Source organism: Corylus avellana, chromosome ca2 (assembly GCF_901000735.1).
Source record: "Corylus avellana chromosome ca2, CavTom2PMs-1.0".
NCBI classification, from domain to species: Eukaryota; Viridiplantae; Streptophyta; class Magnoliopsida; order Fagales; family Betulaceae; genus Corylus; species Corylus avellana.
In genome coordinates this window covers 1,953,135-1,970,941 of record NC_081542.1, presented here as the reverse complement: position 1 = coordinate 1,970,941, position 17,807 = coordinate 1,953,135, and the positions used below count along the sequence as shown (strand labels likewise).

General features: G+C 35.7%; 2 protein-coding genes across 4 annotated transcripts; one reads left to right on the top strand and one right to left on the bottom strand.

The window, feature by feature from the left end:
* The first annotated feature begins 3,765 nt into the window (after positions 1–3,765).
* LOC132170639 (NAC domain-containing protein 37) lies at positions 3,766–7,939 on the top strand. 3 transcript variants are annotated; one of them, XM_059581690.1, is made up of 4 exons: positions 3,766–3,899; positions 5,719–5,895; positions 6,204–6,475; positions 7,206–7,939. In XM_059581690.1, exons 2-4 carry the CDS (start codon positions 5,730–5,732, stop codon positions 7,797–7,799), a joined length of 1,032 nt encoding a protein of 343 aa, XP_059437673.1. In that variant the 5' UTR covers positions 3,766–3,899; positions 5,719–5,729; the 3' UTR covers positions 7,800–7,939. The 3 variants fall into 3 exon arrangements, with proteins under 3 accessions (XP_059437673.1, XP_059437675.1, XP_059437674.1); XM_059581692.1 differs by lacking the exon at positions 3,766–3,899 and adding an exon at positions 3,938–4,370; XM_059581691.1 differs by lacking the exon at positions 3,766–3,899 and having other exon boundaries at positions 5,183–5,895.
* A 7,910-nt stretch (positions 7,940–15,849) lies between these two features.
* On the bottom strand, positions 15,850–17,007 carry LOC132170885 (histone H1). The gene is made up of 2 exons (XM_059582027.1): positions 16,746–17,007; positions 15,850–16,534 (listed from the first exon to the last, which is right to left on the bottom strand). The coding sequence occupies exons 1-2, from the start codon at positions 16,920–16,922 to the stop codon at positions 16,007–16,009; spliced, it is 705 nt and encodes a 234-aa protein (XP_059438010.1). The 5' UTR covers positions 16,923–17,007; the 3' UTR covers positions 15,850–16,006.
* Between the last annotated feature and the right edge of the window lie 800 nt (positions 17,008–17,807).

Genomic DNA, 17,807 nt, shown 5'->3' with positions numbered 1-17,807 from the left:
AAAGAGAAGCAAGCATGATTGCTTATCATCTAGCAAAGACGATGATTCAACAATCACTAGAACAAATTTGGATAAAAGATTATCCTATTTTATCCATGACATTAATTAATGTACTTGTTGAAAGAGTTGTTTCATCTTTATTTTTTAATAAAAGTCTAAAATTTTACATAAAAAGAAAAAAGGGTTTACAACAACTCAATGAAATAATTAACACCAAAAAAGAAATCAAGTTTTTGGCTTAATTACCATATCCCTGCTAAGTTGAGCACAGCCCCAATACCCACACTGTCTAATTAAATGGATTTAGATAAGCCCACTGGCTCCTTATATATATAATTGCTTATCCAGGAACGATGCGGATGGATTACTTTGAATATTGCTAAATATTAAGCTATAATTTTTTTTTTCCCTTTTAATCTTCTTTAGGAAATAGAATGTAAAAAAGAGAGTAGTAATAATTACATATCACGTACACTACCTATAACCTGTCTTTAAAAATACAAATATATATTATATATGATCGGATTGTAATAGTATACATATATATATCATATATGATAGAGACCTTCATTTACAGATCAATTCTCCACCGTTGGCATAAAGTCCATAGCTCCATAGAAATATCTGCAGATATCACAGTGGCAATTTTATATCTCCCAAGCAAGGATAGAGTATAGATAGATATATATATACCGACCTTGTATTTCTTATGATCATCACCAAAAAAAATAGATTCCCCAATCTTCTAGACTTCTTCGTTAACATAAAAGCCGTGATCTAGTGCAGTAGGGCAAGCTCATCACTCTAACACCATATATACTTATGGCGATTCTTTTAATGAGATTATAATAGACAGGAATTTCTCTCGCCCTAGCCCTATTGGTTGGACACCAGAACGAACAAGTGGGACCTATAAAAATTATTACATGAGGCTGACACTCAACTTAGAAACTTAAATCTATGGATTAGGGCCAATTATGTTAAATTAATCGCTCATACTTGTGACTTAGTTTCTATGTGCACAAGATAAATAAATCTTTAATAGACTTAATTTGAACTCAAGCCAATTAATGTTTGTTGAGATCCCATAAACTCTAACTTGAAGGATAATATATATTCAACCGCCAATTAATTACTCTAATTTAAGTATTAATGAAATTAAAGCAATTCATGTGCCACTCTGTAGCTAATATGCTGTTTTAGCTAGGATTGTCAAAATTAGATTGTTGGAATCATCATATCGATGGTCGTTTTAAACGTGCTAGCTAAACAGGATAAAGTTAAAATATATTGAGACAGTATTCGTGGGATTCATGTGAAGGCCTATGATGTTCCGCGTTAATTTAAGACCTTAATTCCAGAATATTGTTCTGAAGCAACAGTACTGAATGTCACTCCGTTTAAAGGTCCTCCAAGTGGGGGTCCTCGTAATCAAAGGCTGGCCTTGCGATATTTTTTTGTCTTTGCTTTGTTTTGTTTATCTTCTACGGAAAGAAGGATATAACTCTCAACCAACTACTGGATGACACGTGGCTCCCACTGTTCTCCTCAACGTACGTTTCCTCTCCTTTCCGACAGTTCCTTGTCTAAAATACTTGTCGAGAAATCATTTGGTATTCGGAGCCCGTAACTGAAGCTCGAAATGACACAAACACCCCTGAAAGCAACCTAACACGGACTCGCTGGCTTGCATGTGCCAGTGCCGGATTGTCACTAGGGAGTAATAAGGACGTTTTGGTAAATTGAGAGCACAGTATGCCATGTGTGCCGTGAGTCGCGCGGGTCAAGAGCTCGGCGTGGACGGGCGGTCATATGGCGGCAAAACGTGGCACAAGTTTGTAATGTTTCGCCAGCGTGGCAGGTGTGTCAGAAAGTTTGAAAACGAAAAGTGAATGAAAAGGAGCTATAGGTGATATTTCGTGAGATTAATTACAAACGACATTTTGAGGTAGAATGATTTCGAAAAAAAATAAAAGAAAAGAAAAAAAGAATAAAACCTCGATCAAATAAGATCACGTGGAGTTTTCAGTTTGGCCCTAGGGGAGTTAGCAGTCAAAGCCAAAACAGGGGAGAAACAACGATAGTTTTTGCACCCAAAAAAAGAAAGTTATTTTATTTCACAAAATTAGATTCATTAGACATTTCTCTTTTAGCAATTACTCAGGCTATGTTTTCGAACCATAACTACAATCTACAAGTACAATACATTTATTTAAATAGGTTAACAAACATTTACATAGTCTTAATTAATTTCATCTTTAAATTGAATACGTACAAGCTAGCTAGAGTATGTTTATTTATGTTTTTTTTTTTTTAAGGTTTAGCCATGATATTTAGGTTGGAATTGAAGTATTTTTTATTTTTAATACGTAGAAAACTTAAGCCAATTTTTTTCGTGAAATGTGGTAATGATTGACCTAAGAGAGAGAGTACTTTGAGTGGTTGTAAGAAAACAAAAATATGCTTATCAACTGTTGGGGGTATAAACGAGTCATCATGAGTTTGGTTATTAGTTCATATTGAAGATAGGTTGGTCTGAACAAAGTGAAAGGTAGGGCAAACAAAATTGTATGAAAAAAAAAAAAAAAAAAAAAAAAAAAACCTCTAAAAGGTTGCATGATCTATTACCATTTCTATCTTAATATTGGGAGAGAATTATTGCCATTTTCAAACTAAACTTCTAGTATTAGGAGGCAGTTATGTGTATTAATATGAAAGAGTATTATTGCTAGAGGTACTACAAGTTTTTTACAAAATGACATTGCAAGCTATTATTGGTAAATTGATTAAGCAAAAAATATAACTTGTCAATTTAATTAGCGCTCTTAGCATTAATTGCTAGCAATGGTAGTAGATGCGTGTTGTGTGTCCATCGGTGATGATATATAAATCAAATAATAATAATAATAATAATAATAAGGATTTTGTGAGTAAGTATCATCAAAATGTCACCAAATAGTAATGATGATAACTTGTATTAATAGCAATAGTGAAAAGAATAATAACAACAATAACAATTGTAGTGTTGACAATAGGAAAACAAATGTTATATTATTCTGAATAATCACATATAATGGAGAAAAGAGGGAGTAATTAAGGGAGAGAGAAAGCCATTGTATGGTATTGCAATGTTGGACCCTCTTGGTAGGCCCCCTTTATGTTAGGCCCTCTTGAGGTCATTCGAATGGCCCGTGTCAAGGGAACGACTAAAGGGTTTGAAGCTCGACTTTGATTTGCATCCCCTCATAGACAATGATCCTAATAAAACATGATATGGCATCGAAAGTATGTAATAAAATATGAATATTGTCGATTGAGATCTTGTGTACTCTTTCTAATAAAACTTTAGGCTAAAATTTTGATTCAGTTTAGGCAGCCCTCAACAATTAGTACACTCTTAATCATTTTACTAATTATTATTAATATGTAAATTAAGAAATTATAGTAAAAAGCTAGGGTAATATCTCCAATATTTCCCAACATAATTTAGACACTAGAAATACTTCACAAAATTGGTTGTGGGGTTACAAACATCATTTAGTTTAACTTAGGGAGGGCCTCAAACCTTGTAAAGGACCCATTTGAAAATCTCACGAGTCGCTATAGATTATGAAACAAGAGAAGGAGAATGAACGGGAAAAAGGGGGTTTCAATAGGAAGCTAGGCAGTGATGTCACCTACTGGGGACAACCATCAAGCCATGCGCAATCGAGCGGTCCTCCCTTCCTCCTTTTATATTCTCTCCACCTCTCCCTCCCAACGGAATTCTCTTATCTCTCTCTCTCTCTCTTGTTTTTGTTTTTCTCATCTTCTTCTTCTTCATCAACCTCATTTGTCCTTTCTTCTTCATTGATTCTGTCTTAAACAAGTAAATACACAGAGACCTCCAATATTATCAGGTATTTAAGCTTATATTATATATCTTGTAGTTTTGCATGCATGGCCGATCGATTCTCTTTCTAGCAACTTAGAAAGAGAAAAATCTAAATTTCATTCCAAATTAAAGTTCAATATGTTCTCTTGATTTCTGCAAGATCTTATATAAATATATAGGAGGTCTCTCCTACTCGATCTCTCTCTCTCTCTCTCTGCAAGAAGGCTTTCAAATGGGATGCAAATTTTGTATCTGGGAAACACAACAGGTCGAGATCATTTCAAATTGTTTTTCTTGATCACTTCCCATTTTGAAAGAGCTTCTTCCAAAGGCCAGCTTTAAGCTGATATCTTCAAGTTTCTCTCTCTCTCTCTCTGAGGCAGCACATGATCACTTACCTAGATTTCCATTTATCTTACTACATCTATATATTTTATTTCTGTCTAAGAGTGGAAAAGAATGAAGTATTAATCGAAGACACCTGAAGAAGCTTAAGGTTTGTGGAAGATTGTTAGAATGTACTTTTCCATGTGTAATTAGTGCAGGCTCACCCACAGACACACACCATTCTCCTAATCTTCTTTTTCCCTTTCTGGTGGATATGCTCATATGGGTAGTTTCAGAACTCTCTCTCTCTCTCTCTCACTCTTAGCTCTTAGCTCTTAGTGTGCATTACAAATCAAATTGATGAGTTGAGAGAATATTATTGACTCAACTCAAAATGCGAGTAGAAAGACGCACACCCATGTATAGGTTCTCTTTTGGGTCAGCATTTTGTTCCAGTCTATGAAAAAAAGAGGTCAGAAGTGCCGTGAAAATTCTCGACAAACAGACAAAAAGGTCAGAACCCCGTTTCAGCAATGAGACACAGAGGCTGCAAGCCTGCAATGGCCTCAAAAGAGTGCTATCTTTTTCTCCTTTTTATTATCCTCAGCAGGCTTTGATCCGTGCCCTCTCTTTTTGCCTCTCTCAGCCTTTTCTCTTTCGAGAAACGCGTGCTAAATCGTGATAACGTCATCCACCGCCCTGTCCGTTCCAAAATCAAAACTTTCCAAACAGAGCTCTGAGAACTTCTTTCGTTAGTTTCCAACTTAACTCAAATTCCCAAACTTTTTGTTGTTTTTCGTTTTAAAAAATTAGTATTTGCTTAAAAAGTATATTTTGTTGGTTTTATCATTAATGCTATTTTTTTAGTTCTGTCATATATATATATATATATATATATATATATATAATATAATATAATAAATTAATTATTCGTTTATTGCTATTGTAATGGGAACCCCGTTCCTGATGCATCATTTCTACCATTCACCAACACAAGACAACATCATTAGCACAAACCTCTACTTGTCCGTTTCTTACAGACCCCTGCACACATGAGAAGGCTAAGCTCCAACTTCTCTTGGTTTTTATCAAACTCATGATTTGGTTTTCCTTTCCTTTTCACCCTCCCAGGACAAAAAATAAAAAATAAAAAATAAAAAATAAAAATCATTATTGTTTCTGAAATAATGGGTTTTTGTTTATAACACGCGCTTATTTCCTTTGAGAAATTACTAGCAAATATGGTGGGAGTTGCTCGCAGCTAGCTTGCTCGATCACCACCAAATGAGTTGATGATTATCTCCGATAACACCTGTCACCTTTTTGCTTCGAGGGTTCATTATTTCTTTTATAATTCTTTTTTAACTTTTTCTCTCTTTGCCTTGGGGTGGTTTCTTTGGTTTCTCTCCTTCCTCTCCCTCTCTCTCTCTCTCTCTCTCTCTTTATAACCTCACATTCGTTATGATTTAAAGATGATGGAAGTAATTAAAGGGTTTGTGGTGGTGAATTTGATGCAGTACCTACTGATATGATGGAGTCGATGGAGTCATCTGTCCCACCCGGTTTCCGGTTTCATCCTACGGACGAGGAGCTCGTTGGTTATTACCTGAGGAAGAAAGTTGCGTCACAAAAGATCGATCTTGACGTCATCAGAGATATCGACCTCTACAGGATCGAACCATGGGATCTCCAAGGTACGTATAGCATGATCTATATTTCATCCATATTTAGTATTAGGGTTTCACCTCTACCAACTTCTAGGTAGTGGTATATACAAAGAAGAAGATTTTTATACAACTGGGATAACGTTTCATATGATCAAAAATATAAATTTTAACTTCCGGGTATGGATCTATACTATTAGGGTTTGTGACAATGATCCATTTTTTGCTAATAGTTCCATCCTTCCTTCTAGTTTTACAGTGTGTGTGTGTGTGTTTGTGTATGCATATATGTGTGTGAATGGATTTATAGGGTGAGTGATCTGAATGGAAATTGACAGAGAGATGCCGGATCGGTTATGAGGAGCAAAATGAGTGGTATTTCTTTAGCCACAAGGATAAGAAGTATCCGACAGGGACAAGGACTAATAGAGCAACCATGGCCGGGTTTTGGAAGGCGACAGGCAGGGACAAGGCTGTATATGATAAGGCTAAACTCATTGGCATGAGGAAAACCCTCGTCTTCTACAAGGGCCGTGCACCAAATGGACAGAAAACTGACTGGATCATGCATGAATACCGGCTTGAATCTGAGGAAAATGGACCTCCACAGGCAAGCATCATCCTACCTATATCTTCTTCTTCCTTTTTTTTTTTTTTTTTAAATATATATTAAATGATTAAAATTCATATATTTCTTTTCAAATAAGTAATAATTCGAGTCCGAACACTGTCTCCATCTTTCATCTCCCTCTGAGCAACATTATATGACCATTCAATCTCTCTCTCTCTCTCTTCCTTTCTTGACCTACTGTGCTCTTTTTTCTGATTTGCATAAACAAAGATCTCCAAAGTGCGTAGAAAATTTATCGTAAGACCTTGATCGAGAACCACGGGTTTTATATTTCTACGACCTAATTATTAAACATGTGAGTGGCTTTTGCTTTTCCTCGCATAGACCACTAATACCTGCAATCTCACCGTATATATGTTTTCAACGAAGACGACTTCCACCGACTCTAAGTCAAAAGTTAATACTTCCAAAATAATGAATAGTACTTGCTTTCTTCCAATTCCTTTTCTGGTATGGCCTTTGCTTTCTCCTCATGCATTTTGTCAAATAAATATTCCATTTCTCCTCCTCATTCATCACCTCTGACTCTATCTACTACTACTCTTTATCAAAAAAGTAAAATCACTTTCCTAATATATATATATATAATACAACACGCATTGAGCTTATCAATCTCTTTTTCAACAAATGAAAACCGAAAACAAAGGTGGATTAAATATTTAATATTATATCATAGTTAGAAATCCTGAGTTCGAGCTTGTTTTTGCAGGAAGAAGGATGGGTGGTATGCAGAGCGTTCAAGAAGCGAACGACTAGCCAAAGCAAGAGCATTGAAGGGTGGGACTCGGGCTACTTCTATGACGAACCGAGTGGGGTGAGCTCGGTGGTGGATCCGATTGATTTCATCTCAAGGCAGCCTCAAAACTATTTATCACAGAATTTCATGTGTAAGCAAGAGATAGAAGCGGATAACTTGGGTGGTTTCATGCATTCTGATCAGTTTGTTCAGCTTCCTCAACTAGCGAGCCCATCGCTGCCATTGATAAAGAGGCCGCCGAGCTCAATATCTCTGATATCAGAAAATAATGAAGAAGAATTAGAGCAAATGAATAGAGGTTGCAACAACAACAACAAGAAGGTGACTGACTGGAGGGCCCTTGACAAGTTTGTTGCTTCTCAATTGAGTCAAGAAGAAAGATTTGAGGGTGATGGAGAATCAAGCTTTGGCGCACATGATCATCACAACTCGGATATGTCATTGCTGTTATTGCAGAGTAGTAGGGTCGACGATGAAGAGAAGTTGAATGGGTTCTTGAATTCAAGCTCAGACTGTGACATTGGGATATGCATATTTGAGAAATGAAGGAAGGTAGAATTAAGAGAGATGAAGAGATTTCTATTTGTGGTATTATAAATGTATGATGTTTTATGGATCTTGGAGAGATAAATATTCTTGTAAAATATGCTTGTGAACGACTCAATACATCTCATGATCTCTCTCTCTCTCTCTCTCTCTCTCTCTCTCAAAGCATGCATCAGAATTGGTACACAGAAATTAGTTGAACCAGCTAGCAACAAAGTGCATAGTAAAGTTAAAAAGAAAATACAGCAGGAAAAGGACTTTAGGCTGCAGACTTATCTTACAACATGCTATGTTTGAAAATGATTTCTTCGTTCGAGGGGCAAAAAAACAAAAAACAAAAGGAAAAAAAGAAAAGTTTAGGGTTTGAATATGTGTACTGATTTAGGGTTTGAATACGTGTACTGAAACTGGATTGAGTACCCACATGAAGCTCGGATCGATGATGGAAATATTCATCATAATGAAGTTCATTTTGATGTTTTCAACCATACAAGAAATATTAGTTAGTAATTTGAGTCGCTAGTTCTTAGTTATTAGCATAAGCTTTTGAGATAAGTAATTGATAATTAAATTAACAATCAGCCACAGTGGCCAAGAAACTGACAACCCAGGCAAACAAAGGTATAAATTTTATACTTTCCCTATCAATCGAGTGGTGATTTTAATTAGAGAGAATATATATAGCTCCTCCATAGAGGAAGTGAAATCTGTGAGATTAATTCAAGAAACAAATTCAGCCGAAGCTAACTAAATTTCACTGCTTCCTGGTTAAACCCACAATTAGGCCTTGATTAACAACATCAAGTCTGACTTCTTTAATGTAAATGTTGTTGTCTTGTTACTATGTTGGCTGGTAAAGAGCATGGACAGTAGCAACTGTCAAAATATTAATTAAAATAATTAAATTTATTATTTACTAGTTATTAATTTAATATTTTATAGTAATTTGTAATTTAATATGGTATAGTTCGCCCATCTAATTTATCTTAACTAGCAAGTTATACATGATTTTTACAAGAAACACATCAATAAACGATGATATATATGGAAGTTCAAAATTGTGACAATAAATATTATAAATTCTTGAATAGATGGAGCCAGATTAGTGCACGGTGCACCTCCTACCGAGCTTGTGCATGAAGTGCATAATTATTAGGAAATATACCAAATTTTTAGTTAGCAACTATCTCATAATGTTGACCCTCCGTCTTCACCAAACCTTATTTATTTTTTTACTTTTTAACATTAAAGACTGATTCAATGGTTATTTAATTTGAGATAACCTTATAGAATAGTTGTGAGATAAAAATATGATATATACTTTCTAGCATCAAATATTAATGGTGAGCAATTATAGGTGAAGTACAAGATATTAATCTTGGCATTTTTTTTTCTCTATTTTGGATATAGAATTTTTTTTTTTTTTTTCCCTAAGCAAAGGGGGAAAAGGGGAAAGGACAACAAAGTTGGGTCTCTCCCACTCTTAATCCGGGTGGAGGAGATAAAAGGGGAACAAGCAGGAATGCTTCCAAACAATTGTGGGAAGCGGCCTATTTAGCAACTGAGTGTGTTCTCGAGTTCGCACATCTTGATACTTTTGATGCGATCCAACTTGCAAATTGTAGCAAATGCAAACAAATATCAACAATCACAAGGACACATAGCCAATCTTGAAAAGAGATGATCTTTATTAATGGCAAGGACGCAGAGCTAAGAATCAATCCCCTTCAAAGAGAATAGAGAAACAACCAAAATCAGCAGTAAAACTAACTAATTGCCAAGAGAGCTGCATTGACTTCCCCAACAGTGGCATCCAGATAGGATAACTTCTTGGATATAGAATTATAGTATACATAAGAACGTGTTAATTGTGGATATGTGGTAAAACTTGTAGGAAGGTTAAAAGAATATAACATTATATATGAAAATATATGTAAAAACCCTATTAAAACATCTATAAAAAATATAAATAAATAAATAAAAGTCCTTATCGGATTAATATTATTGAAGTTTGAAGCCTCCAAGACACCAAAGCATAAAGGGACAAAATGAGAAAGCTTAATTGATTGAATTAGATTGATCGTGGTCAGCATGGGAGCATCTCTCGGGTGTGGGTTATGGTGGGCCCGTGGCCTGTCTAGCATGCGTTGTGCAACGTGGCTCCTGTTGGGCATGCTTTGTCTTTATGGACATTTTGACCCTCTTCTGTTTACCCTCTCATGTCCTCCTAGTGCCACACATTTATTAATCTCACCGATAATATTATTCTAAGATTGTTTGCTTGTCTCATTTATGTTTATATGAGCAAAGTTATTATTTCATTCAGCAACCATAAAACATAAGATTTCAACTTAATCAATTTTTCATCAGTGTCGTGTAAATTGATGCTTTTTAAGAAAATTGACGTCGTAATACTATGATCACATTAGTGATTAAATAATTAAATTTTCTTATCATGTACATTTTGTTATTTAATTTTTTACCTGACATGCATTGATGAATTATTTCAGTTTGTAAATCAATTATAATAAGATGTATATATAATACCCAATTATTTTTTCGTGTAAATAGTGTTGTATGTTGGACCATATTAACATGAAATGTTTTTTTATTTTCATTTGCAAGGACCGACACCCCCATTACAAGAATTACACTTTTCACTGATGAGCTTCAACAAGTAGGACCCATAAGTGAAGAAGAAAAAAAAAAAATCTCCTTCTACTAGGGAAATTAATTAACAGCAATATCACAAAATTTGTAGAAAGTTATGATTAATATAAAATAAGGGAGAAATAATGGAAGCGAAGGAAGAGAAAATAGACCAAAAAAAAATTGTAGTTTAGTTTTAGAATCCTATATTTATGTTAGGACGATTAATTCATCATTGTTTTATTGAATTATTTAGATTTGTATTGCATTTAATGGTATTTATAGAGAATTTAAGGTGTGGTAATTAAATTAGGTAAACTGGTTAGATAAGAAGGGAAATTTATAATAAGCCTAAAAAATAATAAAATCATGAACAAACAGGGAATATTCTACCACATGCGCGCAGTTTAATTGCTATAGTTTCATGTCAATCGATGACAGTGGGTATTTAGAAAACTATAGCATTGGGAATAATTGCAATGCCTTTAATTAGTCACTCCAATAATGCATGGTCTCTACTGTGTGCGACATTATCTTTAAAGCCATTATTCCGACCTGAATTTTCAAAAGTTAAACAACCAATAAATATCATGGTTCGTTGCAAACGAGAGAATCAGCTAAAATTTCTGCGTCATTTAATTTCTTCATAATTTGATGCCATGTCGAGTTATTAACTTTGTTCCCTCAAACGAACGACTTCATCATTCGTAAGATTGTCGTCAACTATATATGTGATTGATCAGTGAAAAGCAAGAAAATATGGAGGAAAAAGAAAACACACACACGGAGAATTTGCGTGGTTCGATAGTATGTTTACATCTACAAGAACGACAGCTAATTTCATTATTGAAAAAAGAATAGATCGTCTTTAGTTAAAACTCTATTTGTACAACCTAGTTTACACCCATATGGTCATGCTAGTATAATACTAGAGACTAGTATTACTTTCTCATTCTAAATATATGCCACTATTTCTATTAGTGTAGTGATTGCACGCCATTCACCAAAGAGAGAATCTACAAGGAAAAAATTGAGGGTAGAGAGTGTCACAGGATTAATGGATTCGGTGAGACCATTTTAACACTCGAGTCAGTTGGTTGATGAATAAGGAAGTTTTAGTAGAGTTTTGTTAAGGCAAAATAGGTGTACCTGAGTGAATACCTTGACAATTCCTTTATACAAGTCATCATGTCTACTCTTCTTGTTTAGGGTTTTGAAAATTACTACCAAGAAGTTGTTATTGATGTCAAGATTCCCTCGATCCCTAAACCTATTGGGAAGGGACGCAAGGTATGGAGAAGGCATACAATTAAACTGGCTGAGTGAGAATCAGCTACTAGGCGTCATATATACTTGAGTAAGAGTGCACTCAGATCTTGAATCGCTATTTGGGGTATGGTTCGGCAGACCTTTTTGGCACTCTTTAGTGAGTGTTCATGACATGGAGCTCACTGGTAATCAGGTGTTTCAGTAATCCCCAAATTTCCTTAAGTAATTGGACTGATCATAATCGTTCATGAAATTTTGTCTAGAATGCCAATTAATAAAAACCAAGAGTCTATCGGTGACTATGCCCTCCTATATATGTCACCTCTTCTTTGGCCTTCCAGATAGATATAATTAATAAGTTCATGAGTAGTTTTGAAATCCAAACAAAAGGCCATCGATCCTACTAATTAATCACGTTCTGACGACATTCACATTCACTAGTTACGTGGCACAGTGTTTTTTCACTTTTTCAATTAATTATTTTGCTATTACAAACAAACATGCATGTTCTTGCCGACCCCGCCGCTGAAACGTCTCACTCATCAGCTGGCACATCTATAATAAGCAACTCGACCAATCACGTTCTCTCAAATGAGTAGTGCAGTGAAAACGAACGTTGAATCAACGATGGCAAGCATTGCAGCTGGTGTGATAGTTTCCCGTTAAATAAAAACAACATTTGTTGTTAGACTTAATAGACAGACATGCTGTATACTGGTCGGCGCACGTATTGAAGCTTATGCGCCAACCAAGAGCTTCCACGTAAAGTGGTGGTAAGCTTTTGAAAATGGAGTAGACAGGGTCGGAAAGATGATGAGCATGGATGGCAATCAGTGTAATGGTTGACTCAAACGGCCTTCCTTTTTCTAGAACAATCATGCCTATCATGCCACGCAACAATGCAATTTGATCAACTTTTCATGCAAGGATAAGGATCATCCAACGCCTCTCAAAAGTAAGTAGTCTAGTAGAGGATATATTTCAAAAACGACAAAAAAATAATAATAATAATGGCCTTAATTATTTGTTAGCCTCTCCTCAACCTCAAGAAGACAGTACAATTTCAATTAACTACAATCTCTCTTTATCTTTATTTATCAAGTGTTAAAATATAATTAATATTTGGTGATTACATCAAAATTTAGTTTAAAGAATCAATATGACGGTAGGATTCATCTCAATTCTTTTTGGAAAAAACTTTACAACTCCCCCTAACTTTCTCACTCGTTTTGACACTACTTCTTAAAGTTTAAAAACTCCTAATTAATGATATCGAACTTTCAATTTTATTTCAATTACATCATTCCGTTAAGATTTTTCATTAAATCTTACTAAAATTCCCAAAAAATACCCATTTTTTATAAATAAATAATATTACAAAGATGTTACAAATATATATATGTTTACCCATAAATCTTAATAATTTTTTATAATAAAAAAATAAGGGTATTTTGAAAATTTTGACGAGATTTAACGAAAAATCCTAACGAAATTAGTTAATTGAAAGAAATTGAAAATTCAATACCTTTAATTGAGAGCTTTTGAACTTTGGGTGGATAATTTCTAGAAGTTTAGAGGGTGTTTTTTGAAAAATTTTCATTCTTTTTTTAATTTTTATGAGGATTTTTTTTTTTTTTTTTGCGATTTTGTTTAAGTACGCATGTTTAAGCTGCAAAATTACCGGGCAAAACAAAATCTTAATTGTAAGGCTGCTCGTCGAATCAATGTGTTAAGAGTCGTAAAAAATCAGTTAGAGGCCAATTTTAATAAGAAATCTTTCGAAATGGGTCTAGACCTAACGACGTCCGAATCCTTCTCAAACACACTTTCGGCAAGAAACCACTGTTGAAAAAGAGGAATAGTTGTTCTTCACTCCCTAAACTTTATTCTCTTTTACATATATATTATTCATGTCAACTCTCTTGGATTCTTTTCCCACGGGCCACAGGCCACAGCTCCATTCTCTAAAACAGAGAGCAGGCCGAAGACAGCCTTTTGGACCCCCATTTGAAAGGGCCATCAAGATGTTCATTTATTATAATTTTGAATTTTCAATAATCATTTATAAAACTTCTTTTCACCAAATAAGTATTTATAATTTAACTAAAATTGCAACTACGTTTAATGCATTGTTGCTTTATAATTCATCCATTCAATGTGAGCAATTTGCCCACCTAAGATCCGACTTGTATGCTGTTATTAACATAACAACATAAACATGCAAGAACCGAAGCCTAGACTTATCCATCTACTGGTAAATAAATGCCTACTCTTTTTGCGAGCTATTTTTCATTGGGCTCTAGACGTGCTGGTTAGGGAATGGACAAAAATATACTAGTGGGTTCATTTGTTAATGCTTTTTTTATGTGTGTGTGTGAAAAAAGTGTTCTCGTGTAATATAAAAGTGAAAGTAGTTTTGAGTTTTTATATTTTTAGTTGTTGGTTAATATTTTTATTAAATAAAATAAAATAAAAAAGGTGATCAAACAAAGCCAGAGACTTTAGGCACCAAGAGGACAATTTGAAAATTTTATGAAGGTACCAAGATTTGAATGAAGGGAACATTAAAACCCAGATCCAGCAGCCCTTCATTTTGAGCATTGTAGGTCACATGTAGCAGAAATGCAGATCCAATAGCACTTCATCATACAACACATTCATCTATAACACAGATATGCAAATTGAGCTCTTGCACTTTCACAAACGCAATAAAAGATATCAACTGTATTCAATTTCACAATAAAGTCATAGATGTGTTCAAAACCAACAATAAACAGAATACAACAATTCAAAGTGCAAGTGCAAAATGAGAGTTTTTATTTTTTTATTTTTTTTATGGGAAAGGGATTAAGGGCCTAAGGCTTAGGATCTTCATCTGACTGCTAAACCTTATTGCTGGAGATTAATGAAGGCAATTCCCAAAGCACTTCCATCATAAGACTTGTTCATAACACACAGCAAGTCATCGATCTATGATGGCAAAAATATACAGATCACCATACATCACATACAAATTGCCAACACTCGTACAACTACTAAAAAAGTAGAACTAAAAATGACTTTTTTTCTTGAATTAAAAAAAAAAAAAAAAAAGATTATTAATAAATACATTTGCAAATTACAATAATGTAGCAAATCGAGAAAGAACTGCTAAAACATTTATGCCCTTTCAAGCTGGATATCCTTTGGCATGATAGCCACCCTCTTGGCATGGCGCTCTGGAACCTCAAATTCGTCTGACAGGAAAACAACAAAAATACCTAGAATTGAACAAATATCAAGTAATGACGTTAGGGATTATATTCCCACCTTAGAATAGATTAAAAATTTAGTACAAGAATAAATTAATGTAGAAAAATCTGGACAAAGCATCCACACCGACACCGAAGAGCGACAGTTCCCGGGCGGTAACGGTGGGGTTTCTCGACTCCACATGCAGTAGGAGCCGACTTCCTCGCAGCCTTCACATAAGCAAACACATTACCAATCAATAAAATCCCAAACAACAGATATATAACCATAACAAAGAAGAGAAAAAAAAGTTAAAAATCATATGATGCTACACCCACCCATAAAATCCAAATAGTTTCACCTCATTGAGTTTCTAGAATCCTCAAGCTTGATAACGAAAGATTATGTAAACCAGAGCAACGCCCATTTAAAAACAGTTTCTCAATTTATTTCACTACAACGAAAGCATCTATGTATGCACATAAATCAAACAATAAATGGGTGGACTGAATCCTGATAGCATGAGCTCCATTTTACAATTTCACAAAATTCCACATTCTCCCTCTTTCTTTCACTACAAGTTGTGTTCATGAACACATATAACGCAATAAGAAAGACAATTTCTAAGGATGTTATTCAAAAATTTGAGGGTACAAAATGCTCAACAATTTTCCTTTCACTTCCTCTGAGATTTAAACAGATGATCCACATTCAAATTCTGCAATTTCATTCGTTCTGTTTCATAACCCCGAAGCTGAAACGCAAAAGAAACTGAAATTTGTTTCCGAATCAAAAACGGCAGAGCATGAAAATAAAAAACGCAGAACTTTTCTAATTTTAAGATTCCCAATAGTTGATTAATTCCAAGAGAAACAAAAATCAGTGGCACATTGGAAGCAAAAGCCTGAAAATGTCAGTTCCATTATAACTCCTAAAAGCAGATTACGGGAGAATTACATCTAGTGCTTGAAAGTTAAAAGCAAAAACTTGCTTCAGAGAAACCAGAGATTCCATTTCCTATACACAGAGACAGAGAGACGCCTAAACTATTTTAACACTTATTTAGCAGCGGCCTTCCTGGCCCTCTTGGCGGCAGGGGACTTGATGGACTTGGGCTGCTTGGGCTTAGAAGGGGTCGACTTCTTGGGCTTCTTGGGCCCAGGCCCAACAATCTTAGTGCTCGCCTTCCTCTTCGGTGCCTTTTTAACGGCGGTTTCAGGCTTCTTCGCCGCAACCTCGGGCTTTTTCGCCGCTGCCGCCGCCTTAGCCTTCGGAGCCGCCTTGGTAGTCGGCTTGGCCTTGGCCTTGGCCTTGGTTGTCTGCTTGGCCTTGGGTTGGGGCTTGGGCTTTTTCTCTGCGTTGGTGAGCTTTGCGACCGTGACCTTCTTGCCCGCCTCAGAGAGCTTGTACGACGCCTTGATCTTGATGAGCTTCCCTCTCGCGGCCGAGTTCTTCAACTGCAGACCCAAAATCTTCTTGTAGTTTGATGGAAGCTCTTGCTTGTGCTTCTCTTCCATGTACTTGGCTATGGCGTACGGGCTCGACCCGCTCTTCTCGTCCAGAGCCAACAGAGCCTCCTTGATCATCTGCAAAAATCAACAAAACATTTAAATTCGGCTGTAGAATTTTTCTAATTCAAGTTTTCAGACCTAAAAATGCAAGCGATTCTCAAATTTTCGGATCCAAGAAACGAAAATCAAAATTCACATGAGAGTACAAAAAAAGGCTTCCAATATCAACATGACAAACTAAAAATTCAATTATGCATATTATCAAATATTTGGTAAGCGAAAATACCTGGAAGTATGGGGGATGAGCAGCGGTTTTGGGCTGTTTCGGCTTCTTCTCTTTGGGGGCCTTGGGCTTCTTCTCCTTGACAGGCTTCTCAGCCTTCTGCTTGGGCTCCACTACAGCAGGAGCCTCCGTCGCCGGTTGCTCGACGGCCGGGGCTGCAACTTCTTCGGTGGCCGACATTACGAATCACAGAAACGAGAATTAATTTCACACACAAATGCTGAGAATATGACTTTACTCTGACGCCGCTGGAATTGGCTCTCTGGGTATTTATAGCGAGGAAGCGATCCGTGTGCGAGCGAGACTCGGCTTCTTATTGGTCCGTTTTGGGTCACGCGGATCGCCAGCTTTGTGCTTGGAGAGTTCTGGAACGTACACGTGGAGGAATATCTGAGCGTTAGGTTTTTTTTTTTTTTAGTTAGTGGGTCAAATGGGAGACAGGTGTGCTGAATGGGGATGGGAATTCTAGCGTGGCCTTCTGTTATGTTTTCCTTCTGCATGGTGTGTGAGAAGGGTGTGTTTTCTAATTGGGTTTGTGACTGATTTTCTGTGGATTGGTACGGAATTCCAAAATGATTTTTTTTTTCAGATTAAGGCTGAGAAACCAGGGATTATAATGTGGGTTGAATGGAGTAAAATGGTTAGCATTTGGGTGTGATATGGAGGCATGAAACCAAAACAGTTTTCCATGGTAATTCCAAAACATATAGTCATAACGGCCTGCTTTGTTTGAATTTATATTTTTTCTTATCAATGTGTAAAATATATTTTGAAAAATGTTATTTTCACTTATGGGTGTTTGGGGTTGAAGATTTTTACCGAAAAACATTTTTATTGAACAAAGAAAACTAGAGAGTAAAATGTTCTATGCTTCCTCAACCTCACCACAACTACCACCATTACAAGCTCCGCCAGCTCTATCATTGTCACGCTTACTACTCTTTTAGGCTAACTCATTACGATTCCACTTCTCTCTTCCAAGCCCCACCCTAACTCTAACTTGAAAATCAAACCCAACGAACACCCACCATCACTGTCTTGTGCTGCTTACTATCATAATGTTAG

What these genes read in the sequence shown, in the direction of transcription:
- LOC132170885 (XM_059582027.1), bottom strand. Translation starts at nt 16,922, where the DNA reads ATGTCGGCCACCGAAGAAGTTGCAGCCCCGGCCGTCGAGCAACCGGCG. An exon ending in CTCATCCCCCATACTTCCAG is followed by an intron (nt 16,535 to 16,745) that starts GTATTTTCGCTT and finishes TGATTTTTGCAG; the next exon opens with ATGATCAAGGAGGCTCTGTT.
- LOC132170639 (XM_059581690.1), top strand. Translation starts at nt 5,730, where the DNA reads ATGATGGAGTCGATGGAGTCATCTGTCCCACCCGGTTTCCGGTTTCAT. An exon ending in CGAACCATGGGATCTCCAAG is followed by an intron (nt 5,896 to 6,203) that starts GTACGTATAGCA and finishes GGAAATTGACAG; the next exon opens with AGAGATGCCGGATCGGTTAT. An exon ending in AGGAAAATGGACCTCCACAG is followed by an intron (nt 6,476 to 7,205) that starts GCAAGCATCATC and finishes TTGTTTTTGCAG; the next exon opens with GAAGAAGGATGGGTGGTATG.